The sequence below is a fragment of the Pararge aegeria genome, chromosome 19 (genome assembly GCF_905163445.1).
Source record: "Pararge aegeria chromosome 19, ilParAegt1.1, whole genome shotgun sequence".
NCBI classification, from domain to species: domain Eukaryota; kingdom Metazoa; phylum Arthropoda; class Insecta; order Lepidoptera; family Nymphalidae; genus Pararge; species Pararge aegeria.
Genome location: NC_053198.1, coordinates 3,241,203 through 3,260,491, shown reverse-complemented (window position 1 = coordinate 3,260,491; position 19,289 = coordinate 3,241,203). Strand labels below are relative to the sequence as shown.

The window sequence follows — 19,289 nt, the reverse complement described above, 5'->3', positions numbered from 1 at the left end:
ATGGACAGCGGTGATCACTTAAAAAAAAAAACTCCGCGTGTCTCTTCTCATAATAAGAGAATGTTGACAAGAGGAGTTGAGGTCATAACCAACTCAACTAATCTAAATGAGCTACGGGCCAAGTGCGGGTCGAAAGGCGTGTAAAATCTTCACGGGGAAATTCAGTCGGGTACCACCATTTTTTTTTACCGTTTATTTTTGGCTTGATTTATAAAAAAAAATCCTTTTCTTTTTAGCTGGTATACTTTTATTTAAGAAATCGTTTTTTTTGTTTATAAATTTTATATTTTTATATACTCGTCACAGAATCAAGAACATGCGGGAACCGGGTACTCGACTTAAATTGAAGCATAATAAACCACTCCACTTTAGTGTTTCTCGAACTGGCGGTCAGTCACTTCATTCAATTTAGCAGTAGACAGTAATTTTTTTCCCTCTAATGCTCTTAACGTAAACGTTAAGAGCATTAGAGGGGTATGGTAAACCATATAATGGAGGAAATGGGAAAAGTTTGTGAGCTAGCACCATTCCGCGAGTGTAAAGTGATGTCTTCACAGTTTTTCGACACAATGAAATAATAGCTGTGTGAGAGTTCTATATTTTCTTAATTCTGTAACACTCGTATTGAAATATATTTATTGGTATGTTTATGAATGTGCATCTTTACGCCAGGTTACCCGGAAAAAAATTTCTCTATCCCCACGTAAGCTTTAAACGGCCAGTTTTTAATTTAAAACTCCAGAGTAAAAATATAAATGACATTGCATTAAGTAGGTAGCAAAAAAATTGGTATAAAGATTGGTAACAGGGGAGAGCGAAAATGGTTTTTACTCTATTTTAAAATTGAAATCCAAATACGAATGAATAGGAAAATCTAATTCCTCTCACAAAATTTATAAAGCCATTCAAATAATCCTCTTTCACAAAGTAATTAATAGAGTTTTTAGAAAACTTTGAAAGCAAGCTAAGGAATGGAAGCAGTCTTAAGAATGTACCCACTCAAAATTCGGATTTATCTCTAAGCTGAGGGACTTGTTCAAGTTTGATTTCGCATTTGAATGGCTGAGAAAGGAGCAAAAAGGCGACCCAATTAAAAAGTGTTTATGCATGGGCAGGTTTGTTCCGTTCCGATTTTATAGGAACGATTAATTTTATTGCGCAAATTTCTGGTTAGAGCAATTGAAACTGGTCGTCGGATAACATTATTTGTGAGATTTCAAGCCTTTGACCAATAATTTGATGGCGAAGGAAAACATCGTGAGGAAACCTGCATGCCTGAGAGTTAAATAAACAAATAAACTACGACAATACAAATTGGCAAAAAAAATTACTTGTGTTATGGGCACTTAGATGGCTGATGAAAAATTTTCCAGTTGGGGGAATCGAACCCACGGCCTTGGACTCAGAAAGCAGGGTGGGTGCCCTCTGCGCCAATCGGCCAAAGTTCTCCGTGATGTTCTCAAAGATGCGTGGAGTCAACCAATCCGCACCTCCCCCCCCCCCCCCCTTCCCATCCTCTCAACTTCTCATTATGGGAGGACACCGCGGATGCGTACAAAGAGCTTTGCATCTTCGTTTCTGATCCCCACCGCTAGGATCTGGAATGCTCTTCCAGCTTCCCTTTTCTCCAGTTCCAACAATTTGAGTACCTTCAAATCAAGAGTGAATAGGCACCTTCTAGGCAAGCGCCTATGATGCAGCCTAAGGTGGAGCGCCACCTTAGGCTGCATCATCGCTTACCATCAGGTGTAGTCATCTATAAACATAAAAAAAAACAAAAAAAAAAGTGTGAAAAAAAGGGTGTTGGTCCTAACTTTAAGTGAACTTAGTTTCACTTTTATTGCTTATTCAGGCAAACAACACGGACAAATTGCATTTTTTACTAGAGAACTAATGAAAATAGACTCCCAATTCCTGAATAAATTCTTATTTATAACGGACACGTATTGATCACTGCACATGCGGTAAAATTACGAGATTAGAAGAAGAAGAAGAAACACTTTATTGCACGTATAACATACAGGAAAAGAAACAGTAAGCAACCTTTGTAGATAGGACATACAGCAAGAGAACGGGTTAGGGCCAAGAGTGTTGATAGATATACATAAATACCAAAATGTAAAGATACAAATACATATACAATTTAAATAAATATACGTAATATATAAATATGAAATATACATAATATATAAATAGAAAATATACATAATATATATAAGTAGATTTTAACACACAGTTAAAAAAAAAAAAAAAATGTAAAGAATCTACAAATCTAGATTAGTTGTAGTAGACCTTTGTGTGCCAGTTCGTCCGGAGAAGTAGCATCATGCTTATTTCATTGCAACAATGCTGCTTGGCGGCAAGCAGCATTGTTGCAATGCTGTGTTCCGGTCTGAAGGGCGTGGTTGCCGGTGTAATTATAGGCACATGTAGCTTAGCACCTACTCCTCAGTTTGATGGACATAGGGGGGCACGTAGCAGGACGTGTTTTTGCATACCCTGTGTGTGTTTATAGGCGGTATTCCACTAACCATTACTATATGGTCCGACAATAATACCCAAAAAAAACAAAAGGAACTTAGTGCGCTAACTACAATCCTCTAAAGCAGTTTTAGGTGGACTCTATACACCTTTGACAACAGTAAAGAGAGTTGTTAGGCATGCAGGTTTCCTCGCGATGTTTTCTTTCACCGTTGAAAAAAGGGGTATTTTAATTGCTTAAAACACAAATATCTCTCTAAAGTTAGAGGTGCACCCCGAAAGTGAAGTCAAAGTCCCACTGGTCTATCAACGCAGCATGAAGTATGGGTATTTTTTATTAATTTTTGACGATGTAATATTATTATTAACATCTAGTAAAATTTAATGAACGAGATCAATTTAATCTATAAAAAACTCGTACTCATTTTTAATTAAAGAGCAAAAAGGCGGTCGATTTAAAAAGCGTTCAAGCATGGACGCCAGGCGAGTCTAGTAGGCCCAAATTTTATTGGAACCATTAATTTTATTGCGAAAATTTCTGGGCAGCGAAATGGAGAGCTGGCCGACGATGTTTCACCGACCTTTTGCGGTTAGGCGATGGATGTTTCTGTACGGAATCTAATCAAAGAGCAAAGAGCTGACAAACCGTTACAGTGTTTTAGATGTTAAATGAAATAAACATTTTAATTAAAGTTAGAGATTGTTTGATCGGGATGCTACGTAAGACTGAAATAGGAGGAATTTTATATTCATCATCATAATTAACTCGAAATTAATCACTGTTGGGCACGACCCTTCTCTCTCATAGGAGAGTAGGCTTCAGAGCACAAATCCACCACCCTGCTCCAATGCGGATTAGTGGGTTTTACAATTGGTGATAATAACTGAGACCGATGACAAAACGTGCCTTCCAATGAAAACGGAATTTTCCTAACTCTTTCCTTCTGAGAATTTTAGAGAAAAATGCAATACCACATAATCCTCAGGTCAACCCTAGACTCCAGGAACTCGTCATACGTAGTTGAACATGCTAACCACAAGCACATTTTCTAAGGTAGGTAGCTTTTTTAGCTGCTAAAAAGAATAAAAAAAATAAACAGTACTAATTCTTCCTTTTCTTACCAGTAAATTTTAATAAGTAGCCAAGCATAACTTGCTTCAAATTTTCGTTAGATATAACTTTGTAATTTTTTTCATGAAAAAATTATACTTTATCGTGTGCAGCATATAACAATTCCGTCACAAATATGGTTAAATATAACATTAATATTTTTGCTTTAAATAATAGTACGTATATAAATTTATAATATATATTCAGCGTTGGAGGACGTCTTTAAGCTTCTGGATTGGAACGGACTTGGCATCAACATTAACGGCGAGTACATCACTCAACTTCGGTTTGCCGACGATGTAGTCATAATGGCAGAGACTCTGGGAGACCTAAATACGATGCTCGATGGCCTCAGCATAGCTTCTCAACAGGTTGGCCTACGAATGAACATGAGCAAGACGAAAATTATGTCTAATGCTCATGTTCCGCTTCAACCAGTAATCGTTGAGAACACTGCACTCGAAATTGTTGACGAATACGTATACCTAGGACACACGATCCAGTTAGGTAGGTCCAATTTCGAGAAGGAGGTGAACCGCCGAATCCAACTCGGATGGGCAGCGTTCGGGAAACTTCGTGCCATCTTTTCGTCAAAAATCCCTCAGTGCCTGAAGACGAAGAAGTCTTCGAACAGTGCGTGTTGCCAGTGATGACCTATGGTTCTGAAACATGGTCGTTAACTATGGGCCTCATAAGAAGGCTTAGAGTCACTCAGCGGGCGATGGAGAGAGCTATGCTCGGAGTATCTCTACGCGATCGAATCAGAAATGTGGAGATTCGTAGAAGAACCAAAGTTACCGACATAGCTAAACGAGTCGCGAAGCTTAAGTGGCAATGGGCCGGGCACATAGTTCGGAGAAAGGATGGACGTTGGGGTCCCAAGGTGCTGAAATGGCAGCCCCGTACTGGTAAGCCTAGCGTTGGTCGACCTCCAACGAGGTGGACAGACGACATTAAGCGCGTCGCAGGTAGCCGTTGGATCCAAGCGGCTCAGAATCGTGGAACTTGGAACTCCCTACAAAAGACTACTACTATGTCCAGCAGTGGACGTCTATCGGTTGATGTGATGATGAAATCAATATTAATACTACGACAACACACACATCGCCATCTAGTCCCAAAGTTAGCTTAGCTTGTGTTAAGGGTACTAATAGTAACTTTATCTAGTACTACTTCCGGACTGTAACAAAAATTTACCACTAAATGCAAGCGAGCAATTTTTTAAGTTCTCAAAAAAATAACTACTATAGTGTTTACACTATAGTAGGTATTATTTTATTAATACCTTTTGATAGTAATATCCAAGTTAACTTTTGCTTACAATTATAAATGTTGTTATAAAGCTGTAGTAGAACAATATTTATTATTGTATTATTTATCAAATTAATTGAAAATAACACTATTATTATATTATTGTTAGATTCTTTTGATAATAAAATTATTCACGCTATACTTGTCTCTGAAACGTTTCTGAAACCAAACCTTCCGTCTACATCGTATTCCATTCCTAACTTCCATTTGATCCGCAACGATCGTACTGGTAAGGGTGGTGGGGGTGTTGCTATTTATCTTCGTAGTCATATCCCCTTTACGATTCTGAATTCTTCTCCTTCTCTCTACTCTATTCTTGGTGCTAATACTGCTGACGACAAGATCTCGATTTTTAACTCAATCCTGACCGAACTCTTTGATAAGCACGCTCCCCTTCGTCCAATTAAACTGAAGCATCTCCCTGCGCCATGGTTGACACAAGATATCCGGGCACTGATGGCGAAGCGTAATGCTGCCAAAGCCAAGTACAAACGCAACCCAACTAACAGTTATCTCAATAAATATAAGCATCTGCGTAACCGTTGTAATAAAATCTGCAGGGACGCACAGCGGAGCTATATTTTCTCCTCCGTTGAAAACTGTGGCAGTACTGGGATTTGGAGATTCTTGGAGACACTCGGTTTTAGCCGGCAACGCTTGAGCGCCCCATGTGACCTGGATATTGATGCTCTTAATCGCCATTTCACTTCAATTTCGCCTATGGATCCACAGAATAAATGCAGCACCTTAAGTCATCTTAAGACTCTTTCTCCTTTAAGCTGCGCTCCATTTCATTTCTGTCCTATAACTCCGGCTGAGGTAAAAAAACATGTCCTGGCAATTAAGTCCAATGCTACTGGGTGTGACGGAATTAACCGCAAAATGATTTTTCTTCTCCTAGATACTGTGGCGCCAGTACTTTCGCATATTTTTAATTTCTCTTTATCTTCTGGAGAGTTTCCTAAATCTTGGCGTAAAGCTCACATTATTCCTATACCTAAGGCTAAAAATCCAATTTCTTTCTCTCAGTATCGCCCTATCTCCATTCTTCCCTTTTTATCTAAAGTATTGGAGCGCATCGTGCATTTCCAGCTTAACTCTTTCCTGGTCAATAACAATATCCTCAGTCCGTATCAGTCCGGTTTTAGACGCGGCCATAGTACTGTAACTGCTCTTGTTAAAGTTTGTGACGATATACGTGCTAATATGGACAATCAGCTTATTACAATCCTTGCTTTATTAGATTTCAGCAATGCCTTCAACACTGTGGATTTTGATATCCTCCTTGCTATTCTCAAATCCATTAACATCTCAGAGGCAGCTATTGATTGGTTCCATAGCTACTTAAATGGACGTCAGCAATGTGTTTATAGTCAAAATAAATTCTCCTCCTATTCTTCTCTCACTGCTGGTGTTCCTCAAGGTGGCGTCCTCTCCCCTCTTCTATTTGCTATTTTTATAAACACTGTTTCAAAACAACTTTCTTCCAGCTTTCATCTCTATGCCGATGACTTACAAGTTTATATTGGATCCCCCTCACACAGTATTTGTGAGGGCATTGCTGAGGTTAACAATGAACTACTCAGTATCTACACATGGAGTAATTCATATGGGCTATGTGTTAATCCCAATAAGTCACAAGTAATTATTATTGGCAGCCGTCAGCAATTAGCAAAAGTTAATTTTAGCACTCTTCCTTCTGTTCGCTTTAACTCTACTGATTTGCTTCTTAGCACTACAGTAAAGAATCTCGGCCTGCTTATGGATACCACCCTATCCTGGTCCCCTCAAGTAGCTGAGGTGAGTCGTAAAGTTTTTGCTTCGATCGGTTATTTAAAACGTTGGAAAAATTTCCTTCCAGTTAAAACGAAAATTTATCTTGCACAATCTCTTCTTCTTCCGTTACTTGACTACGCTGACTCATGCTATCCTGATCTTACCGAAGAACTGCTGAACAAACTCGAGCGCCTACAAAATTTATGTATCCGGTTTGTTTTTGGACTGCGTAAATTTGACCACATTTCGGAGTACCGGGTTAGACTTAAATGGCTGCCGATCAGATTGCGTCGTGAACTTCATCTCCTCTCATTCTTGTACTCTATCCTAAATAATCCAGTTACACCCTCGTACCTTAAATACCGTTTTCGCTATATTTCTGATTCTGCCTCACATACTGACCTCCGATCTCGGCACGATAACCGCCTGGTACTCCCATTTTGCAAAACCAAGTTCTTCGGTAACTCTTCCACTTTTAAGGCTGTTGTTCTTTGGAATAATTTGCCTGCTGACATCCGTAAAAGTCAATCCCTTCCCATATTTAAATGTCGTCTTAAAGACTACTATCTGTCTTTGAGTGAAGTAATTTGAACAAATATCGTAATTAATGTGTTTTTTTTGTGTATTTTTCTTTTTTCATTATTTAATTATGTATGTATTTATATATATATTTATTATATATGTATTTATATATTTATTTATATTATATGTATGTCTATTTATTGCCGAATATATATGTATATTATATGTAGTATAATTGCACTATCCCGCTCTCTTGCAGCTTTTCCTTCTGTCAGAGGTTGCCTGTAAGAGATTGCTTGCAGCAATAAGGCCGCCTTTGCATGCCTACAATTGTTGTTGTTGTTTATTCTATATTTTATGTATATTCTGATGTTTGTGTGCAATAAAGTATTTCTTCTTCTTCTTCTTCTTCTTCTATTACCTATTTCTGATTATTTTACTTTTATTTTTAAATTGTAATGTCATTTTTATTTTATTTTATATTTCTAAAACTTATTTATTATTATTATTATATAAATACTACACCCAGATACTTTCATGTTCATCACACATTTTCCAGTTTGGGAATCGAACCCACAGCCTGGTACTCAGAAAGGAGGGTCACTGCCCACTGCTCCAATCAGCCACCAAAAAAATATAGTGATAGACCCAAAAAATCGGATACTCAAGACCGGGCGAATTGGGCTAGAGTATACCGGAAAGCGGACCCCACTAGTGGTGGTGTTGAAGATAAAGATATTTAGAAATATTCACCATTTTAAATAAATTGCTTAGTTTAGTTAGATAATAGCCTTAATAATATGATTAGTCATGACTCTATGCGGGTACGTGAAACCATACTTAGGAAGTGCGGTCTCTAATGGGCGCTGGGAATTGTTTGCTCACGTCACGGTGGGGCGCGTTCGAACAATGATGTTCCCAGCTGTTACCTCCTGCCACAGCTAGGAAGCGAGCGTGTCTTAATGTATAGCCTGAGTGCCCGCCCAAGTCGAAAACCTAACTGGGCGGGCGGCGTTCGTATTAATATTCCAAAATTCAATATTCATGAATTCTTTTCTTATAATGAATTTTATTTTAACAGTTTTAATAGCTAATACAACTTTTTTGAAGTCATACTTCTTTTGGATGGATCGCGATGGAGAAAAATGATGAGAGTGAATTTTTACGATGAGCGCGCACACCGACACCTGAATTCTACATCGTAAAGTTAGTTCTAGGTGGCATGCAAATCGATACCTATGTTCAAGTTGTATATTCTAGTATTTTTATATTTAGAACACGTGTTTCGTAACAGTACAAACAGTGTGAATAAATAAATATTATTACGTTAATAAAACCTTTTTTATTTGAATAAAATCTTTTTGATTAATCGTTAAATTTATCGTTAATCACTACTGCATTTTAGTTATTTTTTTTTCCATACGCCAATGAAGTATAACTTCTAACGCGTGTACATAAGTACACACACTTTTTGTTTTCAATACAATACCATACGGACACGCAGATAAAAAGAAATCAAATAACATAATGAATAAAACTATAGAACTTATAAAAAGCTTTTTTTGATAAACCGATAACTTCTTTTAAGTTTTGGAAAATAAATAAATAATAAATAAATATATTACGACAATACACACATCGCCATCTAGCCCCAAAGTAAGCGTAGCTTGTGTTATGGGTACTAAGATGACTGATGAATATTTTTATGCATAATATACATAAATACTTAGAATATATATATAAACACCCAGACACCACGGCCTTGGCCTCAAAAGTAGGGTCGCTGCATACTGCGCCAATCAGCCGTCAAAATAACAACGCTTTTATCGACAGACAAGCACTTGACGACAGTCGTCCTAAGAAGCAATGCAATGATGTAGTCTAGATTGGTGCGCGTTTGCCTTGAAAAGTGCCTAGTCACTAAAAGATACAGTTATACGTGGCAGATAGAAGGTACATCTTCCGCGAAGGCACACCAAACCGTAGCGATGCGATTCAGAAACGTGGACAGTAAATGTTTTTAAAGCGGACCCCACCACTAGTGGTGGTGTTGAAGGTAAAGGAGGATATTATAATAAATTAAAGCTTATATCTTATACGCACCATTTTAAATAAATTGCTTAGTTTAGTTAGATAATAGCCTAAATAATTTGATTAGTCATGACTCTAGTCTCTCTAGTGCGGTCTACAATGGGCTCTGGGAATTGTTTGCTCACGTCACGGTGGCGCCCAATTAACCTTCCTGGCGCATCGGTTAGCTCTGTAGATAAATCCAACGAGAGGTCCGGAGCTCGATCCCCGTAGCAATTCCTAAATATCCCCAGGATATTTGGGAATTTATAATTTCTGAATTTTGTCTGGTCTGGTCCATCTGCCGTGGCTAGTTACCATCCAACCAACAAAGACGTACCGCTAAGCGATTTACCGCTCCGGTACGATGTCGCATGTTAAACGAGGGGGCATGGGTTAAATATACTGCCATAATCTTTACAGGCTACCAGCAGGAAGGATTTCAGTCAAGGGCTAAGTTGTATTAGAATTAAAAAAAAACATAAGCAGAGCAATACCATTTATCAACTTCAGACGTAGGTGTTCAGCCTTACGTGCCTGTAAATTCACCTATCGCTTTATTAGCCAAGGAAATGATTGGTCGAATAATCCCATCGCGCAATCAATGCAGTAAACTATACGTAAATAATTCGTTCACGCTGGTCGTTTAACAGGTCGCGTTAGTAGCGTTAGCGTTTAAACCATTTTGCGCTGATGTTTCGCTTAATCTCTCTCAATGTGAATCAACCCTTACCCGGGTGGGTCAGGGCACGCGCTTCCTACGTGTCGCCACAATAATTTTATTAATATTGCTCCCGGAAGCCCGTCACGCACCACCCGCCCGTATATCTTGAGAGCTGGAGAAAAAATGATATATCTAGAGAACGAGACGCGTGAGAGCTTTGCTTAGCCTTTATTGCATGAGTTTAGTGACGGTTTTTAAATCGTCGCAACGTTTTTACCGATTTAAACTTAAAAGAAGACTCGCAACAAACCTCAGCACTGTTTCTCTGTTATTCTTATTAGTGGACCTTTATACGGAGTCAATCAAGTTTGTAAATTTATAAATCTACTACGACAAAACATATATCGCTATCTAGGCCCAAAGTAAGCATAGCTTGTGTTAGGGGTACGAAGATGACTGATGAATATTTTATGTATAATAAAATAAATAAATATAAATATACTACGACAATGCACATATCGCCGCCATCTAGCCCCAAAGTAAGCGAAGCTTGTGTTATGGGTGCTAAGTTAGGTGATGAATTTTTTTATGAATATAAAACACATGACTACTTATAATACACAAATAAACCCCCAGACACTAAAAAACATTCATGTTCGTCCCTCAATTTTTTTTTTCCAGTTATTGAAATCAAACCCACGGTCTTGGTCGCAGAAAGCAAGGCTGAATAATATACAAAAATAATTATATTATGAAGTTTTTAAAACTTCGCCACGGTTTTAACGACTTAAACGTAGGATAAGGCTATCAATTAACCTAGCCTCAATTACTCTCATTACCTAATGGACCTCTATCTTGAGTCAATCAATAAAGTAATTGTAACATAAATAAACGTGACTGGCGAACAATGGCCTCCTTCCCCGTTTTACCACAGAACAGCGAGACACCGTGAGCGGTGGCATCCTTATGTGGTTGATATTCCATCAACACGCACGAAACGTTTTTTATCCACGTTTCTGATACGTGCCGCAAAGATGTGGAACGCCCTCCCGGCAACTGTGTTTCCTGCCACGTATAATTTGAGTACCTTTAAGGCTAGAGTGAATAGGCTTTTTCTAGGCAAGCGTGCTCCAACCTAGACCTCATCATTGCTTTCTAACGGGCATGATTGTCGTCAAACGCTGGCCTATCGTTAATAAAAAAAAAAAAATACAAATGGCATATTCTTAGCATTATAAGAGCTTTTTGAAAGCTCGTCCGCGTTGTTGCAATGTTTTGTTCCGGTCTGAAGGGCTTGGTTGCCGTCATAATTATAATAATAAAATCTTTATTTTGAACAGTTACAATGGCACTTAAAATATAAGTATAAGTAACATGTGCATGTATGTGTGTGTATATGTGTGCGTGTGTGCGTAGATACGTACTTCGCGACAAACGATGATGAATTACAGGAACTTGGGGTTTAATACCTACGGTTGATGGACAGAGGGCAGCAAGTTGCATGACTTATTCAAAGTCAAAGTCAAATTCAAATATTTCTTTATTCAAAAAGGCACATAGATGGCACTTTTGAAGCGTACATTACACATAAAATGTGACATAGGAGTGAGTTGATGGCGATAAATAAATTCTATAGCTATATATAAAAAACGAAAGCTACGAGGGTTCCAAACGCGCCCTGGTCTAAGAAGAAGCCCACAACAAACTTAGCCGGTTGTTATTTTTTTTTCGTTATCACCATCTCACATTGTCATTTAAAAACTATTAAAGAAGCAACCTGGTTAGAGCAATTATTTACACCCAAGCATTTTTATCGTTGACGTAGTCCTTAATACTATAATAGGACTTTTCTATAAGCTTACGTAAAATACAAACTTTGAACTTTTTCAGAGACATCTGCAAGATATCAACTGGTAATTTATTGTAAAATTGTATACGATTTCCTTTAAATGAATTACTTAATTTATGTAGTCTATTATATGGCAATGCAAGTTTATTTTTTCTTCTTATGTACAAATTATTCCAGTCACATTTTCTCTTAAATTTAGATATAGTTTTGTGAACATAAATTAAATTTTCAAAAATGTATTGGCTAAAAACTGTAATATAAAACAAAGGGTTGAGTCATTGCTCTTATTCTCTATGTCCTATAATAAAATAATGCATTACTTGTTTGATAATAAAAATGGGATTACTCAGGTAATAACGGTGGTACTATACCAAATTCCCTCCTACAAATAAACCCACACTATTATCAATTCCATTCCACACTCGAACCTATTACCATAGAATTATCACCAAAAATCGCATGGCAAAGAACAGTACCGTTTTTTCGTTAACCACAAATACAAGTGGCACAATTCTTTAATGCCTTCTAACACGACACCATCTCAGAAACAACATTTATGGCGGCCATTACACAGCCGAACCAGTATAATCTAATATAATTTATATTTCCGATACATTAAACGTTAAAACATGAAACATGATTGGAAACTATTTTTACGACAGGTAAAGTTTCTTAAAATGATCCGTAAATCTTGTTTATGGATACGAAGATTATTTATTTAATATCGCAAACGTGTGATAATTATGTTGAATGAGGATTTTTTGACTTAGCACAAATATTTCACTGAAACTTCTCAACTATTAACGCTCCAAACAATATTTTGTCAAAGGTTACGAGTATTTGACATTTGGCTATTATAACGTTGATATTGTTGCAAATCTACCCACTCACTAAAAAGCGTGAGAAAATCCTTTTGGCAACTAAAAAGTCGACTTTCTAATACAACTAAAATGTAAGAAATAAATATTTTCTTAAAAAGTCTTACTATATATAGGGTACATAGGATAGTTAGTATTTTTACTTTTACTGTTATTTATTTGGACTGTCATTTTTGAATTCGAGAAAGTTGGCTTTTTTATTTATTCATTCTTTTCACAATTCGAAATTATCTCTGGTCTGGTGGGAGGCTTCTGCCGTGGCTAGTTACCACGCTACAGAAAAAGACGTGCGAAGTTGATTGGCTGCTTAGTAAGGGCGTGAAGGAAGGGCAAACAAACAGACAAACTAGAATAAAGAACTATTTGACTTGGATTTGAAACTCAAACTAACTTTCAAGCGTAGTATACCCCATTGATATCCTCACCGCACGCAATATCTATCTCTATTTGGCCGGCTCTAGTAGGGAGTAAATTGAAAAGTTCCACTAAGTATGACCGATGTTGCATATTACTTGGCCCATAAGAAGGTGACGGCTTACCTTCGAAGAAAAGAGCACGTTTTATTATTACATCTATTCATATTCACGGCTTTATACGAAAGGGGAGAAGACGTAAATTGCGCTGTGGGATATAAACAATGCGCAATCTTAGTATCATCATCATCCGGAATCCAATAATGTCCCTGATAGATACACGTCTCCTCTTTCATAGGATAAAGGGAATAGAATAGAAATAGAATAGAAAAACTTTATTGCAACACAACACAATAGGAAAAACACAAGGAAAACAGTAATAGTACTTAGTGCTAGGGCGCAAAGGCGGCCTTATCACTAAAAGTGATCTTTTCAAGGCAACCTGATTTACTAATCCATTCCTCTCGCTTTATAGCGATAAGGACGCCTACTGCTACTTAATTTTTTTGCATTACTGGGAACATGCAACCTTGGATAAAGGGAATAGAATAGATAAAACTTTATTGCAACAGAACACAATAGGAAAAACACACGGAAAACAGTAATAGTACTTAGTGCTAGGGCGCAAAGGCGGCCTTATCACTAAAAGTGATCTTTTAAAGGCCTGATTTACTAATCCATTCCTCTCGCTTTATAGCGATAAGGGCGCCTATTGCTACTTTATTTTTTTGCATTACTGGGAACATGCAACCTTTATCACAAAAGAGACCGTTTCAGAATATACCAACCACGATGCTCCAAAGTGTTGGTGAGCCTGATGAATACATATAATAATAAAAGTACACGCAATTGTGTGTTTTTGACATTAAGCTGTTTATTGAGAATGTGAAAATCACCCTACAATATGAAGTTTTTTTATGCAGCGTTGTACGACTGAGCTATACAACGTGTAAATGAAAACTGAAATAACAATTTAGAGGCTTTACAGACAAGTCTCAGGTTTCACAGATAAGTCTCAGATACATTAAATAATGTTAGGTACATTATTTACTGTCTCCGAGACTTATATGTGAAACCGAAAACCTAATAGTTTTTGAGTTTTTACTAAGCTATACAACGTGTAAATGAAAACTGAAATAACAATTTAGAGGCTTTACAGACAAGTCTCAGGTTTCACAGATAAGTCTCAGAGACATTGAATAATGTTAGGTACATTATTTACTGTCTCTGAGACTTATCTGTGAAACCGAAAACCTAATAGTTTTTGAGTTTTTACTAAGCTATACAACGTGTAAATGAAAACTGAAATAACAATTTAGAGGCTTTACAGACAAGTCTCAGGTTTCACAGATAAGTCTCAGAGACATTAAATAAAGTTAGGTTAATTATTTACTGTCTCTGAGTCTTATCTGTGAAACCGAAAACCTAATAGTTTTTGAGTTTTTACTAAGCTATACAACGTGTAAATGAAAACTGAAATAACAATTTAGAGGCTTTACAGACAAGTCTCAGGTTTCACAGATAAGTCTCAGAGACATTAAATAATGATAGCTACATTATTTACTGTCTCTGAGACTTATATGTGAAACCGAAAACCTAATAGTTTTTGAGTTTTTACTGAAAGAGATCAGATACAGCCCTAACATCGCGTGCAAAATTAAAATCAAGTGACTCCTGTTCCTTTATTAGATAAGCGTCGCGTAGCGTAGGTATTATGCACGTGTCGGTTTTTTATCTCCATTAGGGTTGTCACAGTAAACACTTAGAATGTTTTAATTTAGCTTGTATGGAAAAATAAATATGCTTCTTTGGATTTATTACTTTTACAGGGTATTTCAGACTTATGCACAATTTAACAGTATTTCGCGAATGCTTTACACGTTGTATGAAAGCAAAAGGACCTGTGTTAATTGAATTTTGAACTGACCTATCGCCGGGTTCTTATGACTATATGATTCCAAGCAAGAATTCCATAGTGCTATACAAAATAATAATGACACCATCTATCGCGTGCAACATTAAAATAATTGAATTCAAGTACTGAACAAACTTAATTTTCTAAATTTAAACGACTTGCGCTAGTTGAAACACTACCTGAAGTTTGGCATATATATTGTAGCGCACTAATAGACAGGCTACTTTGCAGTCATGCTTAAACTATTCTCAGCCTAACGATGTCCAACTGACAAGTCTTTTTTTTATAATAGATAAACTTGCGCTTGACAGCTATCATTACAAAAACATGATGTCTAAGGTTTTAAACTTAACTAGGTAACTATAGTTTTATGTGAACAAATAAATTTTTATTTCATCATGCCTGATGTAAAGCGATGATGTGGTTTCAGTTGGGGCGCGCTTGCCTAGAAAATGCCTATTCACTCTTGCCTTGAAGGCATTCAAGTTGTATGAATCAGGAAACAAAGCCGGACGAACGTTCCAAACTTTAGCAGTCGGTATCAGAAACGTAGATGTAACGTAGACACTTCGTGCGTGTTGCCTGTATGTCAACTACATAAGGATGCCACCGTTTACAGTGTCTCGCTGTTCTGTGGAAGAATGGTGCCGGAGGAACAAGATTACGAAGTTCCTGGGCACACTCCCCAAAGTATATCCTGTAAAAAACCGCCAAGTACGCAACATTACGTCGATGCTGCAAGCTGTGTAGTTTCGCCTGAGTTAGGGATTCGTAGCCGATGATTCTTCTGGCTCTTTACTTATGGGAGGGATTTTGAAAGCTTTGTTGGGAAGGTTCATTGCTTCAATGCGGGTTGGTGAGCAACGATGGCCATCCGCACAATTTTTGCTGCAATTTATATTTTTGTTACAGTGTCAACGGTGGATGTCGACGCAGTGCTGGGCCGGACAGCGTCCTTGCCGTGTGACGTCACACCTGACACAAACGAGGACCGAGTGTACATGGTGCTCTGGTTTAGAGCAGGCAAAAGCACTGGCGGGAAACCTATATACAGGTTGGTAATAAATACAATGCCATTTTTAAAAACCAATCTATCTTTTTAAATCAAAATAGTTACCACGGAAATAGCTGTAACTATATAGTTTTCCGTTTACCATCAGGTGGTCCATCTACTTGGTTCGTCGATTGTTAATATTAAAAAGCGCTTAAGCAAAGAGCAATTAGAACACAAGGAATAAATTTCTTTATTTTTTTTTCATGAAAGTATGTACAAATTAATAAAATCTCCAGAATATAATAGAATAGAATTACTTTATTTACTGAAATGTGGTACATAACGGTTTACAAAATTGATAATACTAATAAAATCTACACTATCCCGGGTGTTTTATTGTATCAATGAGGTACAATAAACCCTTAAAATCGTTAAATTCGTAGTAACGCTAGGTAGCGGTCTCTGCCAGGCAACCTTTGGATTAGGAAAACTAAAAAGAAAAACGAATAGGTAACGATTTTACTAAGAATTATTAATTTTATAAATTTAAAATGCACATAATTCCTCCAAGTGTGAGTAAAAACACTAATAAGATTACAAAAAATAAATATTAAGTTTTATATTTTTCATTAAATTACTGCTAGTATATACGAGCTACTTCTTATGGTACTCGCAGCATCAGTGGTTAAAAAGTATAAAATTGATTGCAGAAACGGGGCCGTCACCAATTCAAAACCTTGGCAATTTAAAACGCCAGCTGTGAAACGCCGCGCGTGTGTTTTTTGATACAAATAACACATTTGATTGATACGACTCTTGATTTGATTTAACGTTTCGCCTTTCTGTATTCGGGGGATTTTGTGTGTGTGTGTGTATACTACAGCCGCACATTGTTGCTTTTCTAATCGTATAAATATTTTTAAATTTCTTTAAAGCAATGTGAGTAATTTCTTTCAGCATTAGATTCATCATTGTCCCATTAAACCACTATAAAAACTGCCAATATAAGTCATCATCATCGTAGCAATAATCTACGAAGCTACAAGCAGCTACATCTGCACATCCGTAGGCTATTGCTACGACTACTGTTCGTGGCTTGTAGAAGCGGTGATAGAGGTAGTGAGTGAAACTTCTGGCTTCTTTAAATGGGACCGAGTTCGTTCACACGCACTTCTGACTTTTAGCAGTCATATGCGTTTAAAGCAATAAAATATCAACGGTTTTAACAGTTAAGGAAAACATCGCGAGGAAAACTGCATGCCTTAGGATTCTCCATAACGTTCTCAAAGGCATTTGAAGTAAACAAAACTGCACTGGGCCAGCTTGGTGTACTACAGCCTACTGACGCACTGACTTTCTGAGTCACAGGTCGTGGGTTCGATTCCCACAACTGGAAAATGTTTGAGTGATGAACATAAATGTTTTTCAGTGTCACGGTGTTTATCTATATATTAGAAATAATTATGTTTATTTTTAACAAAATTTTGAATGAGTTATCTTAGTACCCCTAACATAAGTTACGCTTACTTTGGGACTGGATGTCGATGTGAGTAATGTCAAAAAAAAAATCGCAACCTTGTGCAACACTATAGGTACTTATGGACATTAAAGGAGTACATACTGCAAAGTTACATCTTATGTCCATTAACATCATGTTCCAGTAACAAGCAAACAATCCATTCACATAGAAACACTGCAATGTAAAATAAAAAAACACCTGAAATGAAAAATTTACTCAACTTAATACCACAATAAATCAATCGGATACTTTTAGTCACAAAACGGTAGCCAACGAATCTCCGGAGATGGAAGGCTTCCGTATAACACCAATATAACACCGATAAACAACCAACACGAGAATTGACTTAGCAAACAAATATAAACTTTTACACACTCCAAATTAGGTCGAAATTCGTATGAATCATTTAGAAATTTAATATCGGATCGGAACTTGGAGAGTCATCATAAAAAAGGGTTTTATTATTGAGTATGTATTTTGTATCGGCTTAGCATATATTTGATTGATACGCTAGCTTTTACAGATATATGGGGATGATAGAGCTCGTATAACGGCTTAGTGGATTAACAATTTGATTATGTTATCAATATTGCTTTATTAAAATGAGCTTAAATATTATATTATTAGTATCTTTCAGTTTGATATATAGACTAGCAATTGCCTCGCTTTTGTGAATACACGTTTTAAATATTTTTTGGTACTAATCTAAAAGGCTTAGGTGCTTTGCGGTGTCACCCCTTGCTTCGGAGAGCATATTAACGCATTTGTTATCACTTTCTTGTGATAATAGTCTTGAAAGCCCACCAACCAGTATTTGTGTTGCGTGGTGGGCCTATGCTATAAAACCGTCGCTCCTATACGAGAAAAGGCCTTTGCATGACATTAAGAGGCTGCAGATCATAGTGATTGACTGGCTACAATCATACCTGACAATAATGATACAGCTAAATTGTAATGGCTTGCAGTTCGATGGTAAAAAAATAAAGAGCGAATTAGGTCAAATTAACTTGAAAATATCGTACTAAAAGAAACAGTGTGTACCCCTGCATGGTGGGTTCTTATTTCCGAGTTTTGGCTGTCATGACAGATGGCCCACCTGATGGAACTACCACCAGTGAACCAGTGACCAGTGGAGAAGCATCGCTTATAGACCAAGTCATCCAACTGTGGCCTAGGTGTTCAGCATCTCTATGTAACTGTGATATCAAAAGCAACTACCCCCTTAAGACCTAAACACTTTAATGCTGCTTAGTTGTAGAAATAAGCATGGCATACTTCCCTGAACGAGTCCTGTCACAAAAAAGTTGCAAATAACTTCCGAGTCACACACCATCTAACTGTAAAAACTTACATCCATTTGTTGAACACAGGAAAGAAAAATATCGACATTTCAGAGTTCCAGGGAATGCCAAAATCCAGCAAGCGTTGTCGTTATCATACTCACTGAACCGTATTTTAAAACCATGTACCATTACTTTAAGTTTTAATTAACACCTAATTGGTGTAACCTCACGCTTGGGGCGGTAACCGTAAAATGGCCGCTCGGTTTTGTATTCACGTACGCCATAAAATAAGATCAGATAGGGGATAGTGGTGCGATGAAACTTGTTACTGCCTCTTAAATGTAGTTAGGCGATTTTGTACAGGTATCTTTCCATGTAAGTTTAACGTTACAATGGTCCAGTAGAGTGTCCTTAGAAAGATATTTCTCCAATATTACTGTGAACTGCATCGTTGGTTAGCTTTGTTCAACTACGATTTATGTGACCCTGGTATCAATTTTCAA

The 19,289-nt window shown here is 37.2% G+C and overlaps 1 protein-coding gene across 1 annotated transcript in view; it reads left to right on the top strand.

Annotated features, from left to right (window-relative positions):
• LOC120632288 (hemicentin-1-like) overlaps nt 1-19,289 on the top strand; it is a 172,797-nt gene that overhangs the window by 4,673 nt on the left and 148,835 nt on the right. The window contains exon 2 of the mRNA XM_039902122.1: nt 15,903-16,044. Coding sequence (XP_039758056.1) covers nt 15,903-16,044 — 142 coding nt within the window. The remainder of the gene's footprint in view (nt 1-15,902; nt 16,045-19,289) is intronic.